The 24,814-nt window shown below is 43.0% G+C and overlaps 1 protein-coding gene across 1 annotated transcript; it reads right to left on the bottom strand.

Moving 5' to 3' along the window:
• Positions 1 to 227: 227 nt before the first annotated feature.
• Positions 228 to 17,824, bottom strand: LOC111150355 (small muscle protein, X-linked). The gene is made up of 3 exons (XM_022507802.1): positions 17,786 to 17,824; positions 6,259 to 6,345; positions 228 to 362 (listed from the first exon to the last, which is right to left on the bottom strand). The coding sequence occupies exons 1-3, from the start codon at positions 17,822 to 17,824 to the stop codon at positions 228 to 230; spliced, it is 261 nt and encodes an 86-aa protein (XP_022363510.1).
• Between the last annotated feature and the right edge of the window lie 6,990 nt (positions 17,825 to 24,814).

Consider the following 24,814-nt stretch of genomic DNA (forward strand, 5'->3'; position numbering starts at 1 on the left):
AACATCCTCGATGGCTCTCTGGCTGGTTATGAGATATGATGGGCCCCACAGCTTGGTTTTACCAGAAAACCTTTGCACCAGAAAAACTGGTCTAAACTAAAGCCCCTGGTACTTAATGAATGCTTCCAGAATTCCAGACTCCTTTTGTGGAAGGCTTCCTTAATCCATTTCACAGCAGTCTTTTTAAGTGGAAGGAAATAATTTTTCACTCACCTTCTTTCTTCCAACTACTGCTCAGCTTTGGGAACATACTTCAGTTCACTTTTGATATTCTGGATCTCTGAAAGATTGACCACAGGTCCCGGAAGTTTCTTCGCTCCAGGCATTGGCTTCTTCTCCTCATCCGAGGTAGGAGGAACACCCTGAAGAGAAAGAAAAGAAAGAAAGGATCAGCTCACTGAAAAAGGCATTTGGTCCCTGCCAAAGTGTACTTCTAGCTGCGTCACTTCTTCCTCTGCTACTGAGACACCCTCAAAGCTTCCAGAAGATCTGAAGTTTGTAGACAAATATGGAATAAAGTTGGAAGAAGAAAACAAGTAATCTCCACGTGACTTAGAAGACACAAGACTACTAGTCAACATCTGATAACTAACAAAAATTAGGCTAGTTAAGATGTGTGTTTCCAAGAGAAGCACCTTACGAGAACGAATTTAATCTGGCATCCTTGGATCCTGATATGCCTGAACAGCAGAGATCTGTACAATGTTAGCGCACAGTTGGCTCTAACAATGACTTAGTCCAGCAGCTTAAAATTTTTTCAGTGGGGGTGCTGTAGCTGCCAGCCTCTGTTCCAACATCTCTGGGAAGCATAAACAAACTGATATTGACATAAGCAAAACCTTCTTGAATGTGGGTGGCATGAGATGGAGCAACAGAGGGAGGCCCAGTTCTCCCTCCCAGCTTTGGGAACGATTTCCAATTTCCTATTAGTTAATGTTTTTATGCTGTTACCGCTTTAGGGCAGGACCACGCCCTATGCTTTTTTCTGTGGCTCCTCCAATGCCTGGTACATATGTGTGCACTTATCCATTGTTGTTTAGCTGATTAATCCCAAGAATGTACCATAAGGACAAATATATGTCTCTGTGTATGCACGCCAAACATACACATTCACAGTGACTGTAACACAACGAGCTCAGTTGCTGTGTGTGGCTCTTAGAACTCCCAAGTCATTGCTACAGAAGAAAATTGCCTATTAGCTCATTCCTCGTATGCTAGAGGTGGGGCGCTCTCTGGCCCCAGAGGGAAGGTGTTGGAGGAACACTTGATCACCGTGGCAGCCACAAGAGCACGCCTCCCCGATCAGTTTTCTCCCGGGAGGGTAGTTAAATGACTGGCCCCAGCTGCTTCGCCCTACAACCCGCCCATCACCACACTGAGGTCATACTTCCCACCGCTGCTCCTGCCCAATGACTGAGAGTCACAGGATCCTAAGGCCGGCCCGTTCCTGGGAGACAAGAGACTCCTGGGGAGGAAATTGAGCTCGAGAATTTTCCTTAGACCCACAGCGAGGTCTAAGAGGTTTCACCCTCACCCTCTGCCCTGCTCCTCTTCACCCACATCATGGGTCTAATCACACTCCCACTTTTCCTTAAAAGCAGTCTCATCAATAAACATTTTGCATGTCTAAGCCCATTGTTATGCCGGCTTCATGGAGGACCCAAACTGACACAGTCGCAGTGTGGGTCTGCCAGGGCTTCATCTGCTCAGCCAGCAACCGAGTGAACAGTACAGTTTCAGGGAAGAGGAGGAAGAAACCGCATGTTTGCCTCTGCTTCAAGCTCTTGGCCCATACTTGTTGCCAGCCTAACCAGGCAGCCCAGTGACTTGGGTATTAAAGCTAATGCTGGGCTTTGGCCCCATCTGGCTCCTAGGTCTAGTTCTCAAAATGTCTAGAACCAAAAGGGAAAAGGAAGCAACTGTTTAAGATTCCCAACCTCTAACCAGTTATGTGGTAGGCATGTCCTTTACAGAATTGTCCATTTGAGGGGCAAGTAGAAATATAAAATATTGAGGTACTGTTCTCCTAAGGACTGATGGTTTTTCCTGTGGTCATTTTCTTTGAATCTTGGCAGAGCACTGATGAAAGAGCTAATGTGTCTCCCACACAAAATGATAAAGTAATTCAGTGCAGACTGTACCTGATGTAAATATTTGGAAAACGGTACTTCCTCAGGCCAATGTACAAAGCCATAGGCTCGGCTTCCTTTTATCACGCACACACATTGATCATTTATAAATGCAGATTTAGAAGCAATCATTAAAACTATTAAATATCCACTTCGAGGACCAGGTATTCGAAAATGTTCTTTGCTAGGCTTTTGGAAAGAGGTTTGAAACAAGGCTATAAATTGGGGGTTTTTAAATACGTGTAGCAGTGAAATGAAAAATGTTTCCTCACTTATGAATGTTCCCATGGTTGTTAGGTGGGTAGATCTTAATAAAGAAGCATGAAGAAGAAAAATGTTTCTAATTCCTTCTGTTAAGTTCCTGGGTACGTCGTATTCACTGTGTTTGTAATATCAAAATGTGCTATTTTGGCACATTTAATGCGTAAAGCCAATGTGTGTAGTTATGTGTCTATGTGCAAAGACGTATTACGTGAACATACATGGATAGAGGATGATAATGTTTAATATCAGGCCCTTTCAAGTTATTAAAACCTCAGTACACTGTGTTTTTTTTAATAAGGTAAGATTTCTAGCACTTAATTTAGTATGGTCCACATATAATGGAAATTATAAGTGGATATATTCAATAAGTAGACATGTCATAGACTCGAGAAGGGGTTAATGGTGGGGCATATTCTTAACCAAATTTTCTCTCATCTTTTAAAAAAATTGGAATCCGATTCCATTTCTTCTAAAATTTATTGTAAGAATTATAATAAATAAAGGCATGAGTAAGCAGGGCTCCAGATGGCTCCATTTGGCTAATACGGAGTACATTTTTTTCTTCTGTACACAGATACTTGAATGGAGAAGGGACATGGAAGACATTCTTTGGTTGAAATAAAGAGAGCTCGAGAAAGGGCTTATCAGCCCAGGTGCCTTTACCAGTTTCAGGATGGTTGTTGTCAAGGGAAACATTCCCCTGTGGAGTGACAGAGCATTTGTAAAATTTGCCAGGATGGTGAACCTTTTTCTGCTATCTTTCCTTCATCTCCCCCTTTACTAGCAGACACTCTGCTGAGTTTTCTCCTAACCTCTCCTCTGCTCATTCATGCTTCGACACCGAGGACTTAGTATTAAAAGCAAACACTTACACTGCTAGCTGTTCTGAGTTACACATGCTAACTCATTAATCCCCACACCAACCCTATAAATCTGCTACTGTTATCCCCATTTTATAGCTGAGGAAACTGAGGCCCAAGGCAGGGTGGGAAGGAGTGAGAACCTTGCCCCTGGCCTCACAGCTAGGAAGGAGTGGGGCCAGAATTAAATAGTGTGTTTGCATCTTGTGAAAGGGACAAGCTGGAGAGGGAAATAATTAACAGAAAGCCCCAACATGCTATTTTCTGGCTTACTAATGATGGAATTATGGTCAAAATAGAGATTTGGGAGGCAGAGTGGAGTGCTTCAAGCCACTTGAAGCAAGCAGCTGCCTTGTCTTATCCAAAAGATGAGCCCTGCTTGTAAGGACTTGGCGATAAGACCTCTGTGTCGGGCACATGCCAGACTCTAGCTGGGCTGAGCAGACGGAGAGTGGGCTCCAGCTCTGTGAGCAGAGCAAAGGGCTCACAGAGACCATAGGTGGGCTGGAGACCCACCCAGTGCTCACAGGTCTTGTCAGACAGCCAGAGGCTGATCATGACTTCCTACTGGGGGACATCCTCTTCATATAAGAGACGGTGTCAGGATTAAGACCAGTGAGCTTCTGGCTATGATGGAGGTAGCCTGTTGTGTTCAGGGATGGTACGTTATGATCTCCATTTTATACAGTGATTATCTTAATGTAAGGCTAGGCAACAAATCCCAAAACTAGATACATAAACTATTCAAGGTTTGCAAACAAGATAATTTTTTTAAAGTGTGGCTGTATAAGTTATTTTTATTTCAGATTCCATTTTCCCCTCCAAACTATGGGACAAAAGGTGGCAACCCCACAAAATCCTACTTAACACACCTTGTAGCCAAGCCAGGCTGCCTAACTGGTCCCCCACAATGTTGTTTCCGTGAGAAACTTACTCCAAGGTCCAACCTAGACCTTGAGTCATTAGATCCAGCCCCTACCTAAGACCCCACGAGTCCCAAAAGCTCATTTCTGCTCTGACAGGAACGGAGTACCACCCTGAGCCTCACCCTCCCAGCCCATGATCCCCATGTGAAAGGTATAGTTCAGTTCTAGAAACACTCCCGGGGTCTCTGGGTCTCTGTGGATACCTCACTCCCTCCATCCTGTGAAGAATACTGATTAGCCAGTTGTACAAGAGGCTTATCATAAAGCAGGTGTTCACAAACAGGCCATATCAGTTCTTGTCTATTTTGGAGTGTGCTGGAACCATCAGACAAGAGTGAGAGCAACATGCTTTCCCAACCCCCTGACCGGGACACTTGGGAGGAGGAAAGTACCAGTCGCACAGAGAAGAACTGAGGGTCGTCTGTACCACAGAGGGAAGATGAGATACAAGTCTCCAAAACAACTATGACATCCAGCAGTTTAGTGAGAAAACCGGGTCAAGCTACCTCTTGACCGACGGCCATGGTAGTGACAGACACAGTTTAAGGAAGCACGGGAAGAAAAGCTAATTAAAGATAAATGGAGGTGGGGGAAGAATTTCACCGCCCTCTCTTCAACCTCCCCATGCCTTTTTCTTACAACATGCCAAATAACAGACCTGGGAGTCCATCATGAAAATGGGATAATTAGATCAATTGATGAACAATCATTTACTGAATGCTTGCTAGGCTGTGCCATGTCCGTTATATTGCTGACTCCTCTCAGCAGCCCTTTGAGGAAAAGAGTGGATCATATTTGGCAGACACAGACCCAGAAATGCTTGACCCCAGTCCCAAAGGGAAGACTCACGATCAGGAGTGAACTGGGTAGCCAGGTCAGTAGCATCAGAGTTTGAGATTATGTACCAGAAATGCAAGGTAGTGCTGGGTCTTTTCAACATGTGTGTTCAAAATCCTTATTCATCAAAGGTTACTTAGTGGCAGAAATTCCAGAACTTGGTGGTGTCACTCAAATACTCCATCTCCTTCTTTGAAAAATTATCTTTCTATTGATAGGAGGCTGAAAGTCCTGACTTAGGACTATGACAGGAATTATTTACAGGGAAGAAGGGGTTTGATGAGAGGCAACCGAAGTTTTATTAGGAAACTTTAGAATGGTGATAGTTTTTTGTTTTTTGTTTTTTGTTTTTTTTTTGCAGCTGGGGGGGCCCGCAAACACCAAAAAGGTCACCTACAAAAGTTCAAAGAAAAAAAAAGTCTTTTTAAAAAGATGAAATACAGTTGGCTATGCCCTGGTGGCCTTGTTTAATTCCATTTTCCCTGTCTTATGCGAATTGACAAGGTCCAAAACCTTTCAGAACCAGACCTTCCAGGTTTTATCAGAAAAGTCACAGTTGGTAAAGGAATGCAGACATTGGCGGGGTGGGGGGAGGGGGGGGACCCTTCTCTATTTACTGCACTTACTCATTTTAGCCTCCCTTTCAGCCAAGCGGGCATCTGAACTTGCAGGAGAGGTAAAGAATTCGAGGGAGGAAGAGAAAACAGAAAGTGATCGGCTCCTTTGCAAAGTCCTCTTTTCAAAGGAAATACCCAAAGACTGGGGCTTTTTGTTTGAATCCGCAAGTAATTTAACGTGCATATTACCTGAGCTCCCCCTGGGGTTTGTCACTCATCGGAGGCTGTACTAAAGATCCTGCTCCGTTCCGTATAAGCTCTGAGGGAAACTTACCGAGCTAGTGAATGTTGCCAGACCGAGAGCATGTGAGAGGCTAGTCTCCCTCACCAAACCCCCCTCCACACGCACACGCTTACTCAGTCAACAAACTGCATGTTAAACTCAGCATCTTCAAATAACTGTGGCAGGCACTTAAATCGCTGAAGGGAAGTGAGGAGCAGTATGTTTCATGGCTAAGAGAGCAAGACAAAGAAATGTAGATACTATGAGGTGACTCTTTGACCCACATCCATTCACACCTCCCGTGTTCTGGGGAGCTGACCCTCACCTTGCCTTTGCCCCCGCTCTAGTCAGGAGTCTGGAAGGGATGGACAGGGGGATCGCTGCCAGCTAAGTTTTCCTCACCTCCTCTGTTTCCGGAGTACACTCTTTTCTTCTGGGAGGTTGCCCAGCTCCCGGCCGAAAGGCTCCCATTGGGATGTTGATATTTGCCTAAAAGAAAAAAAGCAGGGAAGATTTTGCTCAAGAAGGGTAGGAGCTTTAAATGACACTCAGAGACCCTAATCATTACGAGGAAAAATGCATCTGAAAAGTCCATCTTTCAAGCTTTTTACCTCAAGAAAATTGCCATAAGGACAAGACAAAAATATGCAAAGGAAATTTTGACATTTATTACAAATTCCTGGAATTGATCCTTAGGTCTGAGTGGTGATTTCACAGTTCCCTGTTGGATAGAAAAATTTCGAGACAGTTTGTTCTGGCTGTTGCCCTCCTGTGGTGCTTAATATTTTCCTCTCCCGCAGATGAGGAAAGAACATCTAATGATAGGGAAGGAGAAAACAGCATCCACAGAAGCCATCCTGCACCTTAGCCCTCCTTCAGTCAGCGTCTTTCAGATTCACCCTAGGAGGGCTGCATTCACACCTCCCAAACCACCTCCTTCTTTTCATAATGTCCCAGGACTGTTCCAGCACTTCCTGAGGTCTCTCCATGATAGACACTCCTCTACCTTCTCTGCAACACACCACTGTGTGGGTCAGTGCGTCAGGAGAGTGCTGGAAAGTCAAGTTCACTGGAGTCACACTTCATAGATTCTTGTCCTTTATTCAGATTACATGTGGGGTGCCTGCTTGTGCTCTCTTTCTCTCTGACAAAGAAATAAATAAAAATCTTTTTAAAAATGAATTTTGAAAAAACTTTTTTTTTTTTTTTTTTTTTAATGGAAGCCTGGGTGACTTCGTTCGTTAAGCACCCGACTCTTGATTTCAGCTCAGGTCATGATCTCAGGGTCGTGAGTTCAAGCCCCTCATCCCATTCTGTGCTGGTCATGGAGCCTGCTTAAGATTCTCTCTCTTCCTCTGCCTCCCCCCACCACCCCAACAACCGTACTCTCTCTCTAAAACAAAAACAAAAACAAAAACTTTTTTCTTAAGTAGAACACAATTTTCCCACTTAAGATAAAGTGTTGCCTTATGAGCCATTAGATATGTGGACTTGAAAAGTGGAAATTGCACTTTGATATTATGCATGAAAATGATGCCTGAGCAAAGGGGACAAAGTATTTTACTACCTTATGATACAGTTTGGGAAATTTTGGGGGCACATTAAGGCTGAGCATTCTGTGCTATTCTTCTACTTAATATCAGGTGGCCTAGAGTGGGAAGAGGGAGGGGCATAAGACGAGGGGGGAAATATGTCTTACATGGTGGCAAATATGACAGCATACTTCATGAATTCCAAGATGCACCTCTTTTAATATCTCTGAAATCAAAATATGTCTTACAACCAATGATTTTTTAAATTTTTAATTGGTACATTTGTTTTATTTTCTCTTGGCGGGACATAACATAATGGTATTTTACAATCGGAAGTGTCTTAGACTGGCTGAAATATCATTAAGGTCCTGCAATAAGATCAAAATCATGTAAATAAGACCCAAAGACAATTATCTATATTGAAGCAATAACTATCTCGATTGCTACAGTTTGATTGGAAAGGGGGGGGGAGTAGATAGAGGGACACTGGGGAGAAGGTTAACTAGCTAAAAGTTCAATTAGATTATTAAGCATCTACAGAGGGCATCTTCCTAATGGTGAGTTGAAGTTAACATACAGTTTCTGAAAGACTTGATTGCTAAACCAACCTTTTTGATGAAGTGTGCATGCTCTGTAGTCGGTTATAGTTTTCAGTAAAGAGACACATAAGGTCATCCAGGATAAGGCACTCAGTAAAGCACATACTATGGGAACACCATCTTTTCTTGCTCAGAGTTTAATTTTAGCAACGCGCATCGCCTCTCCACGGTAGTAAACAGGCGGCTGCTGCTAGTGTAAAGAGCCCCGTACTAGGAGTTGGTACAGATTCTCTGTACTTGAGAAAGTGACAACTGTTCTGGGTCTCAGCTTTCCCATTTGTGATATGAATATTAGGCTTTGTCAGTGGTTTTCAAACCTTTCAGCTATGTAACCCTTCCTTCGAGTAAAGTATTGTGAGAACATCGAAAATGCAAACCAGATGGAAGCAGAGGCAGAGTTGTTCTGGCTAAGGTGGAAGGGAGTGTAGAACCCCATCTGCTTCCCCCAAACTCTGGGCCATGAGCAGTTCCTTCCAGTGGGAGGGGGGTGCCCAATCTGACAACCGTTGAAAGAGATCATCCTTAAGTAGATGAGCATGGACATGTACTTAAAATGTTCATTCTTCCCATTGTTAGGTTGTCTGTAATTTACTTTCAACTAGCATAGACCACGTGCTATTTTATATGTTCAGTTTGGTTTACACTGCAGCTCTAGAGAATTCTATTGCTCTGAGTGGGAGTTTATCCTCATAGGGTGGTGATGAGGTGGTAAAATATCACCAAGACCACATTCCCACGGTTGCTACTCCAAGTCCTTCTGTTAGTCATCTGTCCACTAACACCTGAGGTTTTGATGTATGAAGAAATGTCAAAAATAATGGCATGAGCATTAGAAATGGCTCTTGTTGGAGAAACTAGAGGAGGTTAGGGTATGCAGATTGGTAAAACTGTTTTGGAGACTATCCTTCTCCCTGCCTCCACCACCAGCCCCCGTACAGAACAGAGTGTAAGAATCTGACAGTGTATAGATTATATCTTCCAAGACAGAGCTTGAGAAGTGATCCCTAAATGGGCCTGTCTCCAGCCATCGATAATGAGGATTTCCAGCTGGGTGCTGCCAGTGAGGGGTACAGAATCCCCACCTGCCTCATGTGAGCCTTTCATGTGAGTTGACAGTCACTTGGAGCACTTACAAGAACAAAAGCCAAGGCTTCCCAGAGCTCACAGACAGACTGCATGGACGGTTTTCTGCCGGCTTGCTAATGAATGTGTGTTTAACAAACGTCCGTCCATGTGGCAGAGTTGGCTTTGAGACTGGAATTCATCTTCACCTGGTGCGAGTTGGGCACAGTAACTACTCCCCTGGCCATCCACCCTACACTACTTTAGCCACCCCAAATCCCGATTCAGCCACAGTCCTACATCCTCACAACAAACTCTTGAGGAAGAAAACAGACTCAGAGAAGTTAGATGTCACACAAAGAGTTTGAGGAAAAGCCAGGATTTCAAATCAGAGCTGCCTGACCTTGGGGACAGACATTTTCACTCTATCAAGCCCTCTCCAAAGCGCTCTTCTTACTTGACCAAAGTGAGCTCCAGTCACTCTGAAATGTCCTAAACTGGCACAAAAATTACAGATTTACACTTTGAGAATGGCTTTGGAAAGGGGGCACATAAAATGGATAATTCCAAAATAGGTGTCAAAGAAAAGTCACATTGAAAAATGAGCCATTAACTCAGTGACTTGATGCTTTTTCATCTTTAAGGCATCACTCAAGAAACCAGGAACCTAAATGGGTTTTTTGACAGCAAATATTGACAGGATCCAAAGCAGCCCAAGAACACGTCAAATATCCAGTCATTAATGTATACCTAAAGGGAGTGTCAGAAGAGTGCTTTGTAAATGATTAGAGACATTTCATTAATATAATCATAGGGTGGTAATATTTGAGTGACAAATTATGGACTAAATTATAGCCATAAGAAAAATTCCTCATAACTTGAATTTATAAAAATATGTAGACCTTAGCTCTCTTTTTTATTCCATGGCCAGAGAATTCTGTCATAGTCTTGTTTTTCACTGACTCACTCTATTTGAATGCAAATAATGCAAATAATGCAATGATTAATTTTTCCATCTGCATATTGGGTATGGTATCTGCTATTCAGAATGGATTTCAAATATAAGGTACGTTTTTATGGAAGAAAATGGAATCAGTCCAGGTCATTGATGTTAGACTTTCTCTGCATTGAGGTGCCTCCTTGTCATTGATGTGATTAGACTTTTTGTGAGTTTGTTTATTCTCTAAGGTTGGACTTCTCTTTATAGACTCTGTGCAAATGCAAAGGAGGCAGGCTTTTGTTTTTTCCTTTTATAACACATTCCCTTGCATTTCTTTTTCCTCCCCAAGTTTTATTCATCTTAGGTATTTTCAAATATGCGCCTGACGCAGCAAAGCCAGCACATCACTTGCCCAGGCTATACATAATTTGTTACATCCTCGAAGTTGGGAATGGAAAAGAATCTACTAGATGATCTTTTGCCAGAACAGGATACAGTTCCCCGATAATGGACCTATCTGATGTGAAATGAATACTACACTTGATCTCACCAGGTGAAGAAAAGTAGAAAGAATTCCCTGTAAGTTAATTCCACTACTCCCTTAATTATTTGTATTGTTCTCCTGCTTGGCTCCAGCCTTTGAGCCCGAGGATTCTGGAAACAATATTCCTTCCACTGCCACTCCTGTGTGACTTACAATGGAGTGACATCTTCTTTCTCCAGTGGGCTGGATCCTGATATGAGCCCGCCACTGGCTACTTTCAATCCTTATCCACTGTGCTTTCCATAGCCAGTGTTCTCTTATCTCTCCCTCCCTGTCCTCCCTGTTGGTGCCCACTATGTCTCTCCTTTTATTGTTGAGGCTTTTGGAGTTTCCTCTCATTGCATATTTGTTTGAGATAACCACCCCCCCACACACACACACTAAATCTATCTTTAGCTTTCAAAGGTCTCCAGCTGCTCCAGCCAGAATCTATAGCCACCACAACCCCCCCACCCCATGCCATCCTCCCAGGCCACAAGCAGAGGAAACCCTACAGGGTTGCATTTTGCCATATTTCTTTCTGCACTTTCCTATTCATAGTGTCCTAGACCTTCTCTGAATAGAGCAGGATATGACATTTTGAGATTTCTAGCATCTTCATAGAAGACTTTCAACAAGAGCTTTCTCAATAGCTGATTAGGAAATGAGATTCTTATTTGATTTCTTAGCCTAAATTAAGATAGACAGATGAAACTAACAACTAAAATATAGTCCAACCTATTTTAAAATATAATTCTGTATCACTAGAATATAACTTCTTTATCTTTAGGGATTCTTGAAATCTGGAAAGGATTCAGAACATATAAAACTTACCCTCTCAACACAGTCTTGAGGAACTCCCACTCAACCACTGTCCATCACCCATGGTGTTTCACACTGAAAGGCTTTCTTCTGTATGTCTGTCTGTCTCTCTCTCTCTCTCTTTGTTCTCATCACTTCGCTCTTTTTATTAATTTCCTGAATGACTCAACTATAGGCTTGTCATCCAGAGAAAAGTGGATTTCAAGAATGCATTATGGCTATTAAGATAATGTTTACATTTGGTTGAGGGCAGGTCATATATCTGAGATACTTGTAAAGGTCAGCCTCAAAAGGGTATGAGCTATGGTGAGTGCTGTGAAGTGTGTAAACCTGGCGATTCACAGACCTGTACCCCTGGGGATAAAAATATATTATATGTTTATAAAAAATAAAATTTAATTAAAAAAAAGAATATTTATCACAGGAATGTAAGAATTGTTTAACATCAGAAAATATAAATACAAAAACACTAATTCAAAAAGATAAAAAAAAAAAATGACATCTTGGGGCTCCTGGGTAGCTCGATGGGTTAACCTCTGCCTTCGGCTTGGGTCATGATCTCAGGGTCCTGGGATCAAGCCCCACATCTGGCTCTCTGCTCAGCAGGGAGCCTGCTTCCCCTTTTCTCTCTGCCTGCTGCTCTGACTACTTGTGATCTCTCTCTCTCTCTCTCTCTGTGTCAAATAAATAAATAAAATCTTTTTAAAAATGACATATCTGGCCAGCATATAGACTACTTGCTTCACGGTACCAATATGGAACCCTGGTCAGAGCAGCAAAGATTATCAGCTGGTGGTAGCACTGGGCCCCCTCTGGAGTCAGTCTGTTAACATTCAACTTCTAGCCACATGTTAAAGAAACCAGGATTAGAAATGATAAACAGTATATTATAGTGGTTTACATTAGCAAGAAGCAGTAGATCCATGATCAAAGAAAAGGCCTTGGCTCTACATTAAAACAAGTGACAAATGAAAGTTCATTTTTAATTTTTAAATTTAAATTAGATATTAAAGGAAGGTATATATCTTTATTTTATTTACTTTAACCGATGAATTTGGTTAACTGCCCAAACATGGGTAGTGCTATATTATTCCTTTGTGCCAAGGATTATCATGTACCTGGAATCCTTTTTCAACTAGAAATCCCTGTCAGGAAGCACGTAGAGTCTCTGACACCAAAAAGACTTTGGTCAGGCTGTTTTCTTCTTCCATGGAGCCTTTATGCCTGGGCGATGAGGAGTAGAAGAGCAATGATAACAGGTTGGGAAGAGAAAGAAATATCAAAGCTCAGGGCTTCATGATATTCTGTTCTACGCATGGATTGGGTAGCAATGGACAAGTTCCTACAAGAGGCCACAAAGTAATGATGGCAGGGCTCATGTAATCGTTCCTTTAAAATATATAATAAAAATTAGGTTTAGTTTCACAAGCAGCTTGGTTAAGTGAATTAAGTAGAGAGGTGGTAATTCAGTGGCCACAGCTCTTTGTATTTTGAGACCATGCTTGTCACCAAATAACTTTACTTTGTCCTATTCACTCAGAGCCAACTTGCATTTAAGATGATTTTAGTCAGGGTGAGCTATTAGTTTCTTCTTCCCTAAAATGGTGATTCTTTCTAATGTCACATGAGCTCTTTAAAAGGGAGGACCTGGCTTGGTACTTATGATTACCTGTTAGATGGTCCCACCCACTCCTAGTACTCTCTCTGCCAGGGTGGGGATGGTAAGTAATAAGACTAGAGAATGTTGCAGAGTGGTTCCACACACGGGCTTTGTGATCAGACAACAAGGGTTCAGGTCCTGACTCTCCTACTTGCAAGCTGTGTGATCCTGGCCATGCTGTTTCCCTTCTCCATACCTTTCATTATAATCCATGGAGATCTTACTGCACTGTGTCAAATACATAGTAAACCCTGAAGAAACTGTGGCTGTTATTATCATCCTAATAATAAACCTCAGAAGTTATTCTCAGGAAGTTCATAGACTATTAGAAGCTACACAGAGGTTTAGAGACCATTTAATGCAACACCTTCCCTTTGCAGATCATGAGGACCAAGAGGTGAAGTCATAGAGCAGACCTAAGACTAAGGAACAGGACTCTTTTCCATTCAACCATGAAGCTCTCAGATCTCATGAGAGAGGACAAATAATAGCTCACTTTGGTCAACGGTAGAGAGAAAAGCCAGTGACGACCCAGAGAACATTGGCTCTGGGTGGGCTGAGGCCCTAGGGAGGCCCATGTTGGTTTCCAAAGGGGGTGTGCTCAGGAGGAAGGGGAAGGATGGGCAGGTGCTGTTTGTGACCAAAGTCACTTGGTCTCATTAGAGAGACTTGCCAAGAAGATCATCGATGGGATTGGATTTCCCAGCAGCTCTAGCTTTCCCCACCTGTCATGTCAAATGCTTTCATCTGAAGGGAACAGCCCCACTATGCTGAGTGTGCTGATATTAACTTGGTTGCAATTCCATCCCCATAAACAGTGGGGTTTAAGAAGCAGCCTGGAGAGTACAAATGAGGGCTAGTAAACTATGGCCCATGGACCAAATCCAACCTGCCACCTGTTTTTATAAATAAAGTTGCACTGGCACACAGCCACACTCATTCATTTATGCATTACCTATGTCTGCTTTTGAGCTATAATGGCAGAGTTGGGTAGTTAGAACAGAGACTCAATGATGTGCAAATCCTAAAATATTTACTGTCTTGCCCTTTATAGAAAAGATTCGCCAACCTTTGGTATACAACCTTATAGCTGCTTAGGAGACAAAGGCCCTGACCAGGCAAAGGAAGGATCAACTGATTCCTTCAGGATAGTTTTATGTCCCTGGCATAAAAAGTGATTTCTTTAGTACAACTGAAAGAAAACACTGACTTGGAATCCCCTTCCAAGTCAAAGGCCACCTTTTCAATGTGCGTATGAAAGATAGTTGTCCAAGTCCTCTAAGGGTTGGCTGCATTCTGGCCCCCCTGTTAATCTGGGGCATGGAGAGGTTGGAGCCAGTTGAAGAGAAACCAAGGCAATTCCATGCATTACTTGGACAGTTAGAAGAGCCATCTCTTAAGGAATTGTGTGGTATAAACCAGGCACTTACCATTCATTATTTTATTCATTAGAACAATCCTTTCAAATAGTAGGATTGTCCAGATTTTACAGAAGGGTAAACTAAGGGAGAACTAAGGTCCCAGAGTGAGTGAGTGCCAGGTAGAGATTTGTAACTATTTGGCTCCATGTTGTCTGATGCACGTAGGTGCAGTAGTTCAACTATCTAAATGCCTAACCGTTTTAAGTATAGCTGACAGTGGCTTAAGTTTGCGCAATCCAGACAAAATGGAGATCTAAGTCATTATTTTCTCAAAGTTTGCACTGCAAAATACTCCGCTGCAAAATACTCATTTGAAAGTTCCTGTATATTTAGAAAACTCTGCCTACGTTACCACTTTTTTGAAAATCTACAAAGTCATTAGCAAGTTATGGACTCTGAGAAATTCTACAGTAAAGATCCTATCCAACTTTGCTGAATTTAGTGTTTCCCAAACACTTTATCATGGAACCCTTTAGTTAACAAATGACATCCCATAATACTAGTATTCTAAAAGATGCACTTTGGAAACTGTTGAACTAGATGATGGTGATGATGGTGATGATGATGATGACTGACGAGTGATGGTAACAGCTAATATTTATTAAGCAATTCAACAAGCCAGGCACTGGCCTAAACTTTCACACGTATTAATTCATTTAACTCTCACAGCAACCCTATGAGACCAGTACTGTTATTAATTCCCCCACTTGATAGATGAGAAAACCAAGGCACAAAGAGGATAAACAACTTGTCCAAAGTCACACAGCCAGTAAGGCCTGGAGACAACAAGCTCCTCAAATGGAGGGATCAGGTGTCAATTCACCTTCACAGGGCCTGCACTTTGCACAGTGCCTGTCACAAATACCCAGGAAATGACAGTTTAACTGCCTTGGAGATAAGACCCTAATAAAAAGGAAAAGCAACCAGAACACGTGGAATAGAACATTTAACATCTTTAAGTGGTATTTAAACAATGAAGGCACTCCTCATCATTTGGAGTTTCTATTTGTTCCAGACATAACTGTACCCTAGATAATGTTACTACTATAAACCATTTTTATAGTGAAACCATTTTCATATTTTCTTTAATAGACCCTACTTTTGGTTAATGAAGAGATAATAGAAAAATATCAGATAGTACAGATCCTATTTAGCCACGAGAAATAATATTTCATTTGAAGGCACATTAAATTAGACTTTTTGAGTGGCGTAAAATATACTGAAAGAGGCAAAACCACAACCATAAGGAAGCACTCTATTGCCTTTGTTGGTAGAGTGGATGGAATTTTTAAATGTAGTAAAATAACAGTTACTGAGAAGAGTCCATAGCAGCTTTTTAAATATTACAGACCTAAAAATATATCAAGGTCAAAATGAGTAGATAAAACACTGGTGGACTTTCAGCATAGATTTGAAGGAAGCCAGAAAGCACTAAGGAAAAAAAAAACAAACACACTTTCAGCTTTAAAAAGAAGAGAAGCAAAAACAACCTGAGAGAAGACTATGTTTTTGAGTCCTGCAAAATAAAAAAGAAATTTTATGTTTAGCCCATTGGGAACTTCAAATTCAGTGATTAATTCACAGATTAAATTTCTCATCATGTTAATAAAGAACACTCCTGAATGATAATTATTATGACAATAGTTGACACTTAATGAGGGTTTACTGTGGTGTTTTAAGCAACTTGTATGTGTAGCTCTAGGACATGAGCGCTATCAACCCCACTTTACAGATGTGGAAAGAGAGGCAGAGAGATAAAGTAGTTTTCCCATGATTCCACACCAGTATGGATTAAGGATTCAAATTCCAGGAAAGAAGTTTCAAAGGCTCAAGGATGCCCACAGGTCTGGGAGGCAAAATGAATTCTACTACCGATGTCAAGGTATGGCAGAGACTCAGTAGGTGGACACAAAAGGGCCACATGTGGCAATGCAGAGTTAGATACTTGCCAATAGGCTCTTCCTTGATAGTTCATTCTATGACAAGTTTCCAAGGGTTGCAATACACCTTGCCACTTAAGAAGCCCAATCCACTTAAGACTGTGCATTAGTCTTGGGGTGCCTGGGTGGCTCAGTGGGTTAAAGCCTCTGCCTTCAGCTCAGGTCATGATCCCAGGGTCCTGGGATCGAGCCCTGCATTGGGTTCTCTGCTCAGTGGGGAGCCTGCTTCCTCCCCTCTCTCTGCCTGCCTCTCTGCCTACTTGTGATCTCTGTGTGTCAAATAAATAAATAAAATCTTAAAAAAAAAAAAAGACTGTGCATTAGTCTTGACAGGTAAATATCTGTGCCTCCACCCATCTCTGCCGCTGGGCCCATGCACACCCCTCCAAAATAGGGTCAATGGCTTATGTTTATGCTGTGTTAGTACATCATACCCCAAATATCCAGGAACTGTGCCACAGGTCCCATGGTATTCAGAAAAGTCCAGGAAAAAAAAAAGTTTAAACGTTCCTTTAAAGGTAGCATGGAGGACTCCATGTCGATGCAAGAGAAAAATGGAATTTTACAATAAAGTATCATGACCAGCATCACAGCGTGAGAGCCATCTGAGAGTTAAACACAAAAACCTTCAGAGAATAGCAAATTAGATACAGAGTAAAAACAAATACTGAAAGTTATTTTCATAATTGTATTTTTTTTTAGATTTTATTTATTTCACCGAGAGAGACAGTGAGAGAGAGAACACAAGCAGGGGAAGTGGGAGAGGGAGAAGCAGGCTTCCCACTGAGCAGGGAGCCCGATGGGGCTCCATCCCAGGACCCCGGGATCATGACCTGAGCCGAAGGCAGACGCTTAATGACTGAGCCTCCCAAGCGCCCTTCATAACTGTATTTGTGTTCCAAAATGCCTATGTCTCCCTCCCCTCTTTTGGGGGGTGACCCTTAAGTCAGCTGAAGCAACCAAAGAATTTGTTTGCTGGGAAGGCATGAGGAGATATAACCGCACCCAGACTTTACAAGAAGCATACCCAAGCGTTAGGAAGGACACTTGACAAGAAAGGATACCTTCTAAACAGATGGGTCAACAAATTCAGTTAAATATAAAAATGGAAAGTGAATTTTTAAATTCATATCAATGAGCGTATCAAAAACATACACATCAACAAATATATCCAAAAACTAAACACTGCATTTTTGTAGACAGTTAATTCTCATTCATAACTTAGTCTCACAGTTCAGCACAATCGAACAAACCAGCTTCTCCCTCCGCAGTTGTACCTTCCCAGACTCAGATCCTGTCTCATTTGCGCCCTAGGAATCAGTTGTTTCTTGAAGTGAATTACCAATGAACAATCAAAAAAGGTCTGATTTATTAAGCAAACAGGCTAGGAGTCACAGAGCTGATGTTAAAACGCAAATACGCCTACTTACCTGGATGGCTCTGACATTGGAAACCGGCTGTTTCGACATATTCGCGGGGTCTTATCCCTAAAAAAAAACAAGTGAGAAACTGTTAGAGGTGGCGGCATTCAGATTCTCGGGCTTGATAAATTAGAACTTAACTCATGATTCAGCTGGGCAGTCACCACTTTCAGTCTCAGTTTCTGAAGTTACTTACGGACTCTCCTTCCCAATGCCTCGGGGAGGGAACACTAGAGCGCCCGGATAAATCATTCAGGAGGAGAAATGCTGAGATGCCTCGCCCCTGATCGAATGATAGGCAATCAGAAACTTGAAAGGCACTATCATCTCCTTCCCTGCCCTCCTGCCCCCTCCGCTGAGAGCAGCAAAGCAAAGAGGTTGTGGGAATAAAACACCCTTGTTTGGGGCCTCGGAAGCTCTCTGCTTGAAACTGAACTTCTCATCTGAATGAGCTGTTGCCAGGGCTGCGTGTCAGCCTGATGGGAGCTCCCCCTCTCCATTGAACACCCGAGGAGAAATGGCCTGGACCACGTTCTCACTACTCACTGCACACGTGTCTGTTCCAGGTGGGCCCCTGGGAGACACTGTGAGGATGGGGCCTCATCTCCCCACTCTGGCTGTCCGGCGCCCACTCTCTCTAAAGCCTCACCTGTCCGCTTTGCTTTTAACGAAACAGCCTCAGAAGGCAAATAGGATTTACATGACCATGTCGTTTCCCCAAGATGTAGCCATGCTTCCTTCCCAAAGGACTTGTGCTTTCTTTCAGATGGGGAGATCTGACTTAGAGATGAATAGTGGCCAAGGTTTGCTGGCGTGAGGGGGGCAGGGAACAGCCCGGCTCCGGCCTGTTGTCGCACTTCTAAGTATTGTCATAGCTGGGTCGATGAAATGTTGACAGGGCCAACAGGAAAAGTTAAAAATTCAGTGAATGGAAAACATGCTGTTATTTAAACCCAAACCATAAAATGGGTTGACCGACTTTCCTCTACTGCCTGGTGTAAATGCATGTGCGACCCGTCCTGTGTCACGTGGCCCGTGTCACTCAACATTTCTAGGCCCTTTTCCTCTTCCTTAGATTTTACCTGATTCTTGAGCTGTGGTGAGACTCAAAATGACATAATGTTCCCAAAGCTGCATCGGGAACTCTAAAGCATGATGCAGATATTGATGGTTTCATTGCCATTGTCCACGGCTTGTGACTTTTCAGTAATTTACTGACCTACAGCTTCAAGCAAAGAGTAAGAATTGTTGTACTGACAATGCCCCTCACCACTTGTACATATAAAAGATCTGAGAACTCTGAAAAACATTGTTTTTGAAATCTTCAAAGTCATAGGCCCTGTTACATGAACTTAAACAATTAAATAATTTAAAAAAATCTCTAATGTAGCCAAATGTAAGTCTTTGGAGTCACATACATGAAAACAATGAGATTTTTTCTTTAAGTTTCACCTGCATGTTTTGGTAATAGACGTAAATAGCTTCCATCTAGAAGGGTCTACGTAGAATTATTTTTGCTTTGGTTAAAAAGTTAAAAAGCCACAACAAATGGAACAATTAGGAATGCATTTTTCTGTATGATATGTTTCAAATACATTTCTATCTTTCCCACAGTGTCAAAGAGTCAATGAAGGCTTTTTAATTTTCGGATCTCCTATACACAGTTCAATATCAAAAGGAAAAGCTTGGTAGTTTAATTTTTAATGTTTCTATTCCTCAAAAGTTATTAGAAGCCATGCAAAGCAATAATTCTCACAGGACTTTAAACATCTCAGCATATAGTTTTCTCTGTGCGTATACAACTATGGTTTAAACAATATCACTTGGGAACTTAACAAAAAGTTACTGTATATCGATTTGAAACATAGGAAGTAGGAAATTTCTTTTGTTATTACAATAGCATGTTGAAAGGTTAAAAAAAATCAGGCAATGAATGATTGTGTTATTTATATTGCATTGTTTTTCTTAATTAGGCTGATTTTGTTTTTTTCACTAAACTATTGGATCACTTTGGTTTTCTGTGGACCTCTGAGCCTAAAAGATAGATAGACCTTGGGCCTCATCTCCTGTATAGCCTCGGTATATCTCATTTGCATATAAATTCCTTCTGAACATATATGTCAGTCTTCAATAGAGACATCTTTAGAAAGTTGGTCAGATCCCAGCTCTCATTCCTTGCAAACAGGCTATATAACATTTGTGTAAATCCGTCCTGCAGCCGTTCCCGCTGTCCTCATTATTCGCAGAGAAATCAGGGCAAAGCACACTGATGAATAAAAATAGACAGTGTTCCCTGGCTGTTTCCCTGGCCCTGCATTCACCTCCGTTAGGGATGTGGTGTAGAATGCACCTGCCTTCTTTATCTGCATGCGTCGTCCCGCGACCAAAAAAGACAGCTATGTCTTAGATGCACAACTCTACTCACAGCTGACCACAGCTTTTCATCCGAAGAGGTACCCTTTAAAGTACTCTATTACTGTGTTTCCTGGTTCTAGCTAAAATTTAGAAACGTGGAAACTTTGACAAGACGTATATTGACTTTTACAAAGCCTATACTATAATGGAAATGCTGGCCAGCTTAGCACAGTTGTGTTGGGTTTTCCTGGAAGATCGGCAAGTCAGTGGGGAACTTTAATGGGGGCTGTATGCTGAGTCATAGACAATATATGCTTTTTTGATTGGGCAGGACCTAATATCTGACTTCTAAATAGCACTCGCTCCCTTACTAAAAATTTGTCAACATTTATATCACTAATTTAATAAGGGAGTCAGAGTAAAACAAATCAATATTTGGAGAGAAGAGGCTTTGTTTGTTCTTTTTAAAGGTCTACTAAATGGCTAGAGCTCCATTTCAAAGGGAATTATCTTCTGTCCTGCAGCTAAAAATAATTCCTGAGAAGGGTGTAGAAAGACATTCAGCTGTCTGAACTGACTAACTCCTTATTCACTTTGCCTGAAATACACCGAGAGGCAAGAGGCACTGATCATCGCCGGGTCTCAGAACCTGGTACCCTCACGGGGAGAGACAGGTGCTGCCCTCCACCCGGCTGGGTACCTGGAACGCCACGATCAAAGCACCAAAGCGGGGCTTTCGAAAAGATGGTTTTGTAATGTTAATCGATCTGTACAGTTGATAGAACTTTATCTCTGAGGTCAAGCCTGGCGCGGAGGGAAAGGGGAAAAGTATTTTCAACTTGTACTGGGTGACCACTGACAATAATTTGCATTTAGGTAAATCAGAGAGCTAGCGTGATACCTTTCCTCTGCTGCAAATCCTGCTGATTATTCCTAAGCTACCAGCACGAATCCATCTGTAGCTGACTGACTGTAACCCTGGCCAGGAGAATGAAAATGACATAATGTTCAGGGTCACGGTCACCCTATGTGGATTGTGGAAATTTTCTTAATGTCACAATCAACGAAAACTACTTTTAGTTCAATCTTCTGTCAGATAGCTCCCCCCGCATACACAGACAATTTCTAAAACAGAATCAGCAACACCACCAACGAATAGTGAATTTACAAGGAAGCTACAGCCACTAGTTACGAGCCTACAAAGTTATAAGTAGTCACTTCAAGTTAGGCATCAAGGAAATTTCCTTCAGAAAGCCCAGTTGCCAGAGCTGGGTCCTCCTGCTTACCTGCTCTATGTATTTGTTTACTGCCTGAGGAAAGTCCCGGCAGCCAGATGCGAGAATACAGGGCTCCTCAGAAGGTGGAACGGACGCCCGATGTCCTCTGAGCCGTGATCTCAATTCCGATGCTTTGCATGTGGCGGAAATAGCTCAAGTGCTCAGTGCCTCACTCAGTACTGAGAGCTGCTCCCCGCTCGGGGCTGGAGGGAAACTCGGTTTAAGGCTAAGTGTTAAAGAGAATTCCTGTCATAGCTCACAGTTGTTCTTCCTAAATATAGAGTTTGATACAAGCCATACACTGGCTGCCTCCGAAAGGCTTGACCGTGCTGAGAGCAGGGCTCAAATGTCAGCTGGAAGGTGGCTACGGAATCTTCCAGAAGATGCTGGCTGCACTTTCTCACATGTTCTGAGGGGGCACAGTGAAGTTTGAAAAGTAGGAAAAGTTTCTATCTTTAGCATTATTACCTGGAGGCCGGACCATGAGGAGCGTAAGATAAAAATTAGAGAGAAGCAGCGTGGCTCGGAGCTTCTTAGCAGGGACACCGACATTGAGCACTTTTTGAGTCCTTGCTCGGTCACTTAGGAGCTGTTAAAATTTTTCTTGATCAGCATTCGATACATGCTCACCAAATGATGATAATTATAATATTATGTGCAACTATAAGACATCACCCTTTTTGTAGGTCATAGATGGTCTCAGATCATTCCACTCAAATGTGGTTCCAGGGCCGAGTCCTTGCTATCTCTGTTTTGCCTCTACTGGTGACAAGGCTACGGACCACAGAGCACAGGAGACAATAGCGCGAAACCAAACAAAGAGGAAATACCTATTTTAACTACGCCAGGGGAGAGGACCACGTATGAGGCAGAACACTTTTTAAACAGAACACTACCAAATCCTAGGGCACATGCTCATTATCTTTGTTCTGGTTTGGTTTTTGGGTTTTGGCTGTTGAGGACGGTTGGGTGGGTTTTTTTCTTTTTCCTGTGCTCATCATTTTTAACACTGCTTTTATTAATCAACTAATTTACTTTGCCTCTTCGGTCTCTGAAACTATCTTTACATAGAAGCTCCCTTCAGTAGAAGGTTCAGAGTGAGCATACTTACAGTTCACCCACTGGATGAAGGTGACTCCATGTCTGAGCCCCTCATAGTGTGGTCAGCCACTGAACCACCACCAGCAACTGTCTCCTCTCCCAGTCCTCTCGTTCCATGAGGAAAAGTACTTCCGGTTCCTATGACCCTCTGAAGTCATGTTTCTGTTCCCGGCAGCTGAATGCATTCCAAATGGAAGCAACCAGCTTATTTTCAGGTTGGTGAAAAGAAAACCAACTTTCTGTAATCAGGAGCTCAGCAGATAATTGTGGTTCATCTCAGTTTGGATCTCACCATTCCGTTCTATTCATGCTGCTTAAAAGAATCTTTAAAGCTCGTGGGGCACCTGGGTGGCACAGTCAGGTGAGTGTCTGAGTCTCAGTTTCGGCTTAGGTCGTGACCTGAGGGTCATGAGATCGAGCCCTGCGTCCACCTCCATGCTGAGCACGGTCTGCTTGATATTCCCTCTCCCTTTGCCTCTCCTACTCGTACCCTCTCTCCCCCCCGCTCTCTAAAATAGATAAATAAATTTTTTTTTTTTTTCAAAAAAAGAATCTTTAAAGTTCAGACATCATGCTTAGAGATGATCTGGCACCAAAAGTGAGTTATTTTTCACTGGAGAAGAGAAAGAATATAGGGAGCACCTTCCTGTTTCCCCAGCTGTTTGGCTAGTCTTATGTGTACACAGTAGGTGGCATCACTCCACGGAAAGACAACAACAATGAGCCATCCCCAACTCCTTGCCCTGCAGTCAGTGCATAAATTCTGTCACAGTCCTTCTGCGTTGCGTGACTCGTCAGTAGCCAGTGGTGTCATATATGTCAAGGAAAGCGCAATGCCTTGGACTAGGGACTGGCCCGACGTGGGTGTGGCTGCCTCTGGGGGAAGAACTGAGGTGAGGGGCTGTTGATGTCTTTGTCAATATCACCTCTACCCGCCTGAGTTCTCCTGCAGCTGTAGACCGGTCCCAGGACACTGTCACACCTCAAAAGCCTGAATCTCTGCCTCTTTGCACTGGGGCTCTCCCCATCTCCAAGACAGGTTGTCTGGGTGTGCTGCAGGCATGACCCTGAAGTGCCAGGGAGCAGACACCCTAGGGACAAAGCTCAAGCAATGGGGATGGTAGTCAATGGCCCTGCCTCCCGTCCTTTGGTGGGCTGATTCCCCAGTGTGGTCTACAGCTTCCCAGAGGTCCCCACAAAATTGAGCCCCAGTGGCTAACCGCAGGGACCTGCTCACTGATACACCCTTTTGGCTTTCTCTTTTCCCTTTCTCACAGCCCCACTCCCTCACATGTGTTCTCTGGGATCATCACCCAAATACATTGCCCACAACCAAGACCTTGTCTCCATGTCTGGCTTCAAGACAGTGCAAACCAAGATGAAGAGGTTCACTGGAAAAGTTTCATACTGTGGCAGGAGTGGAGGTGGAAATAACCAGAACTGAGAACTCAGACCTCCCTAGAGAGTGCCACATCTATTTCTCCAACTCCAGTTTTTAAAATCCCAGGGTTCTGATGGCCCCCAGCCTGAGTCAATCACCTAATTCCTGGCCAAGGGCAAGGTCACCTAGCATAGAGGAGGCTCCTGGGGTTCACACATCTGTGGAGGAGGTTCCTTCCAGAAAGGGGAGCAACTGTGAGCTGAACAACCCCCCACCTGGGGTCTCTCAGAAGCACCAAGAAGCCACATCCTTGTCCTTGACCTCCTGCCACAGCCCCTTGCCATCTCTACTCCTGTTATCACTTCACCAGTTTAAGGCCCCGACATAACAGAAGAAGCCCCAGGCACACACCAGCACATAACTGGATTGGTGAGTGACAGTTAACTGAGACAGAGGGGATGGGCATAAGTGAGTCCATTTCTCACTGGGAGGAACAACTGGAAGGAGAGGGACACTTAAACAGTGTTTAAGTATGGGAAACAGTGCTGGCCCCTAAGCGGACAGCTTGAGACCTTCAGGAATATTTCAGTGGAGGTCACCGAAGAGGGGCAGTGTGAGGGATTGTTAGCAAAAACAGAATTCACCTACGTCATTCCTGCCTGCATGCCTTTATCCCTTGTCCACTACAGTCCAACAGCCGGAGAATCCCTAACGCCTTACGTCCATAGAGCCGTTGCTGAGTTGCAAGCACTTTCATTTGTATTACTTTTATTGAGTCCTCCCAACAACTCACGGGTTAAGTGATAGTATATAGTATTCCAATTGTATAGGTCAGTAAGTCAAGGCTCAGAGTGTTAAAGCAGAGCCAGTTACCCCCAGGTTTCAACTCTCATATTTAGTGCTCTCTCCTGTTATACCACAATG

The sequence above is a fragment of the Enhydra lutris genome, unplaced genomic scaffold, assembly GCF_002288905.1.
Source record: "Enhydra lutris kenyoni isolate GAN:26980312 unplaced genomic scaffold, ASM228890v2 scaffoldscaffold23, whole genome shotgun sequence".
NCBI classification, from domain to species: Eukaryota; Metazoa; Chordata; class Mammalia; order Carnivora; family Mustelidae; genus Enhydra; species Enhydra lutris.

Coding starts and splice junctions, on each gene's coding strand:
- LOC111150355 (XM_022507802.1), bottom strand. CDS start 17,824: ATGTCGAAACAGCCGGTTTCCAATGTCAGAGCCATCCAG. Junction 6,346..17,785: donor CCAATGTCAGAGCCATCCAG/GTAAGTAGGCGT, acceptor TTTTTCTTTTAG/GCAAATATCAACATCCCAAT. Junction 363..6,258: donor GTACTCCGGAAACAGAGGAG/GTGAGGAAAACT, acceptor CTTTCTCTTCAG/GGTGTTCCTCCTACCTCGGA.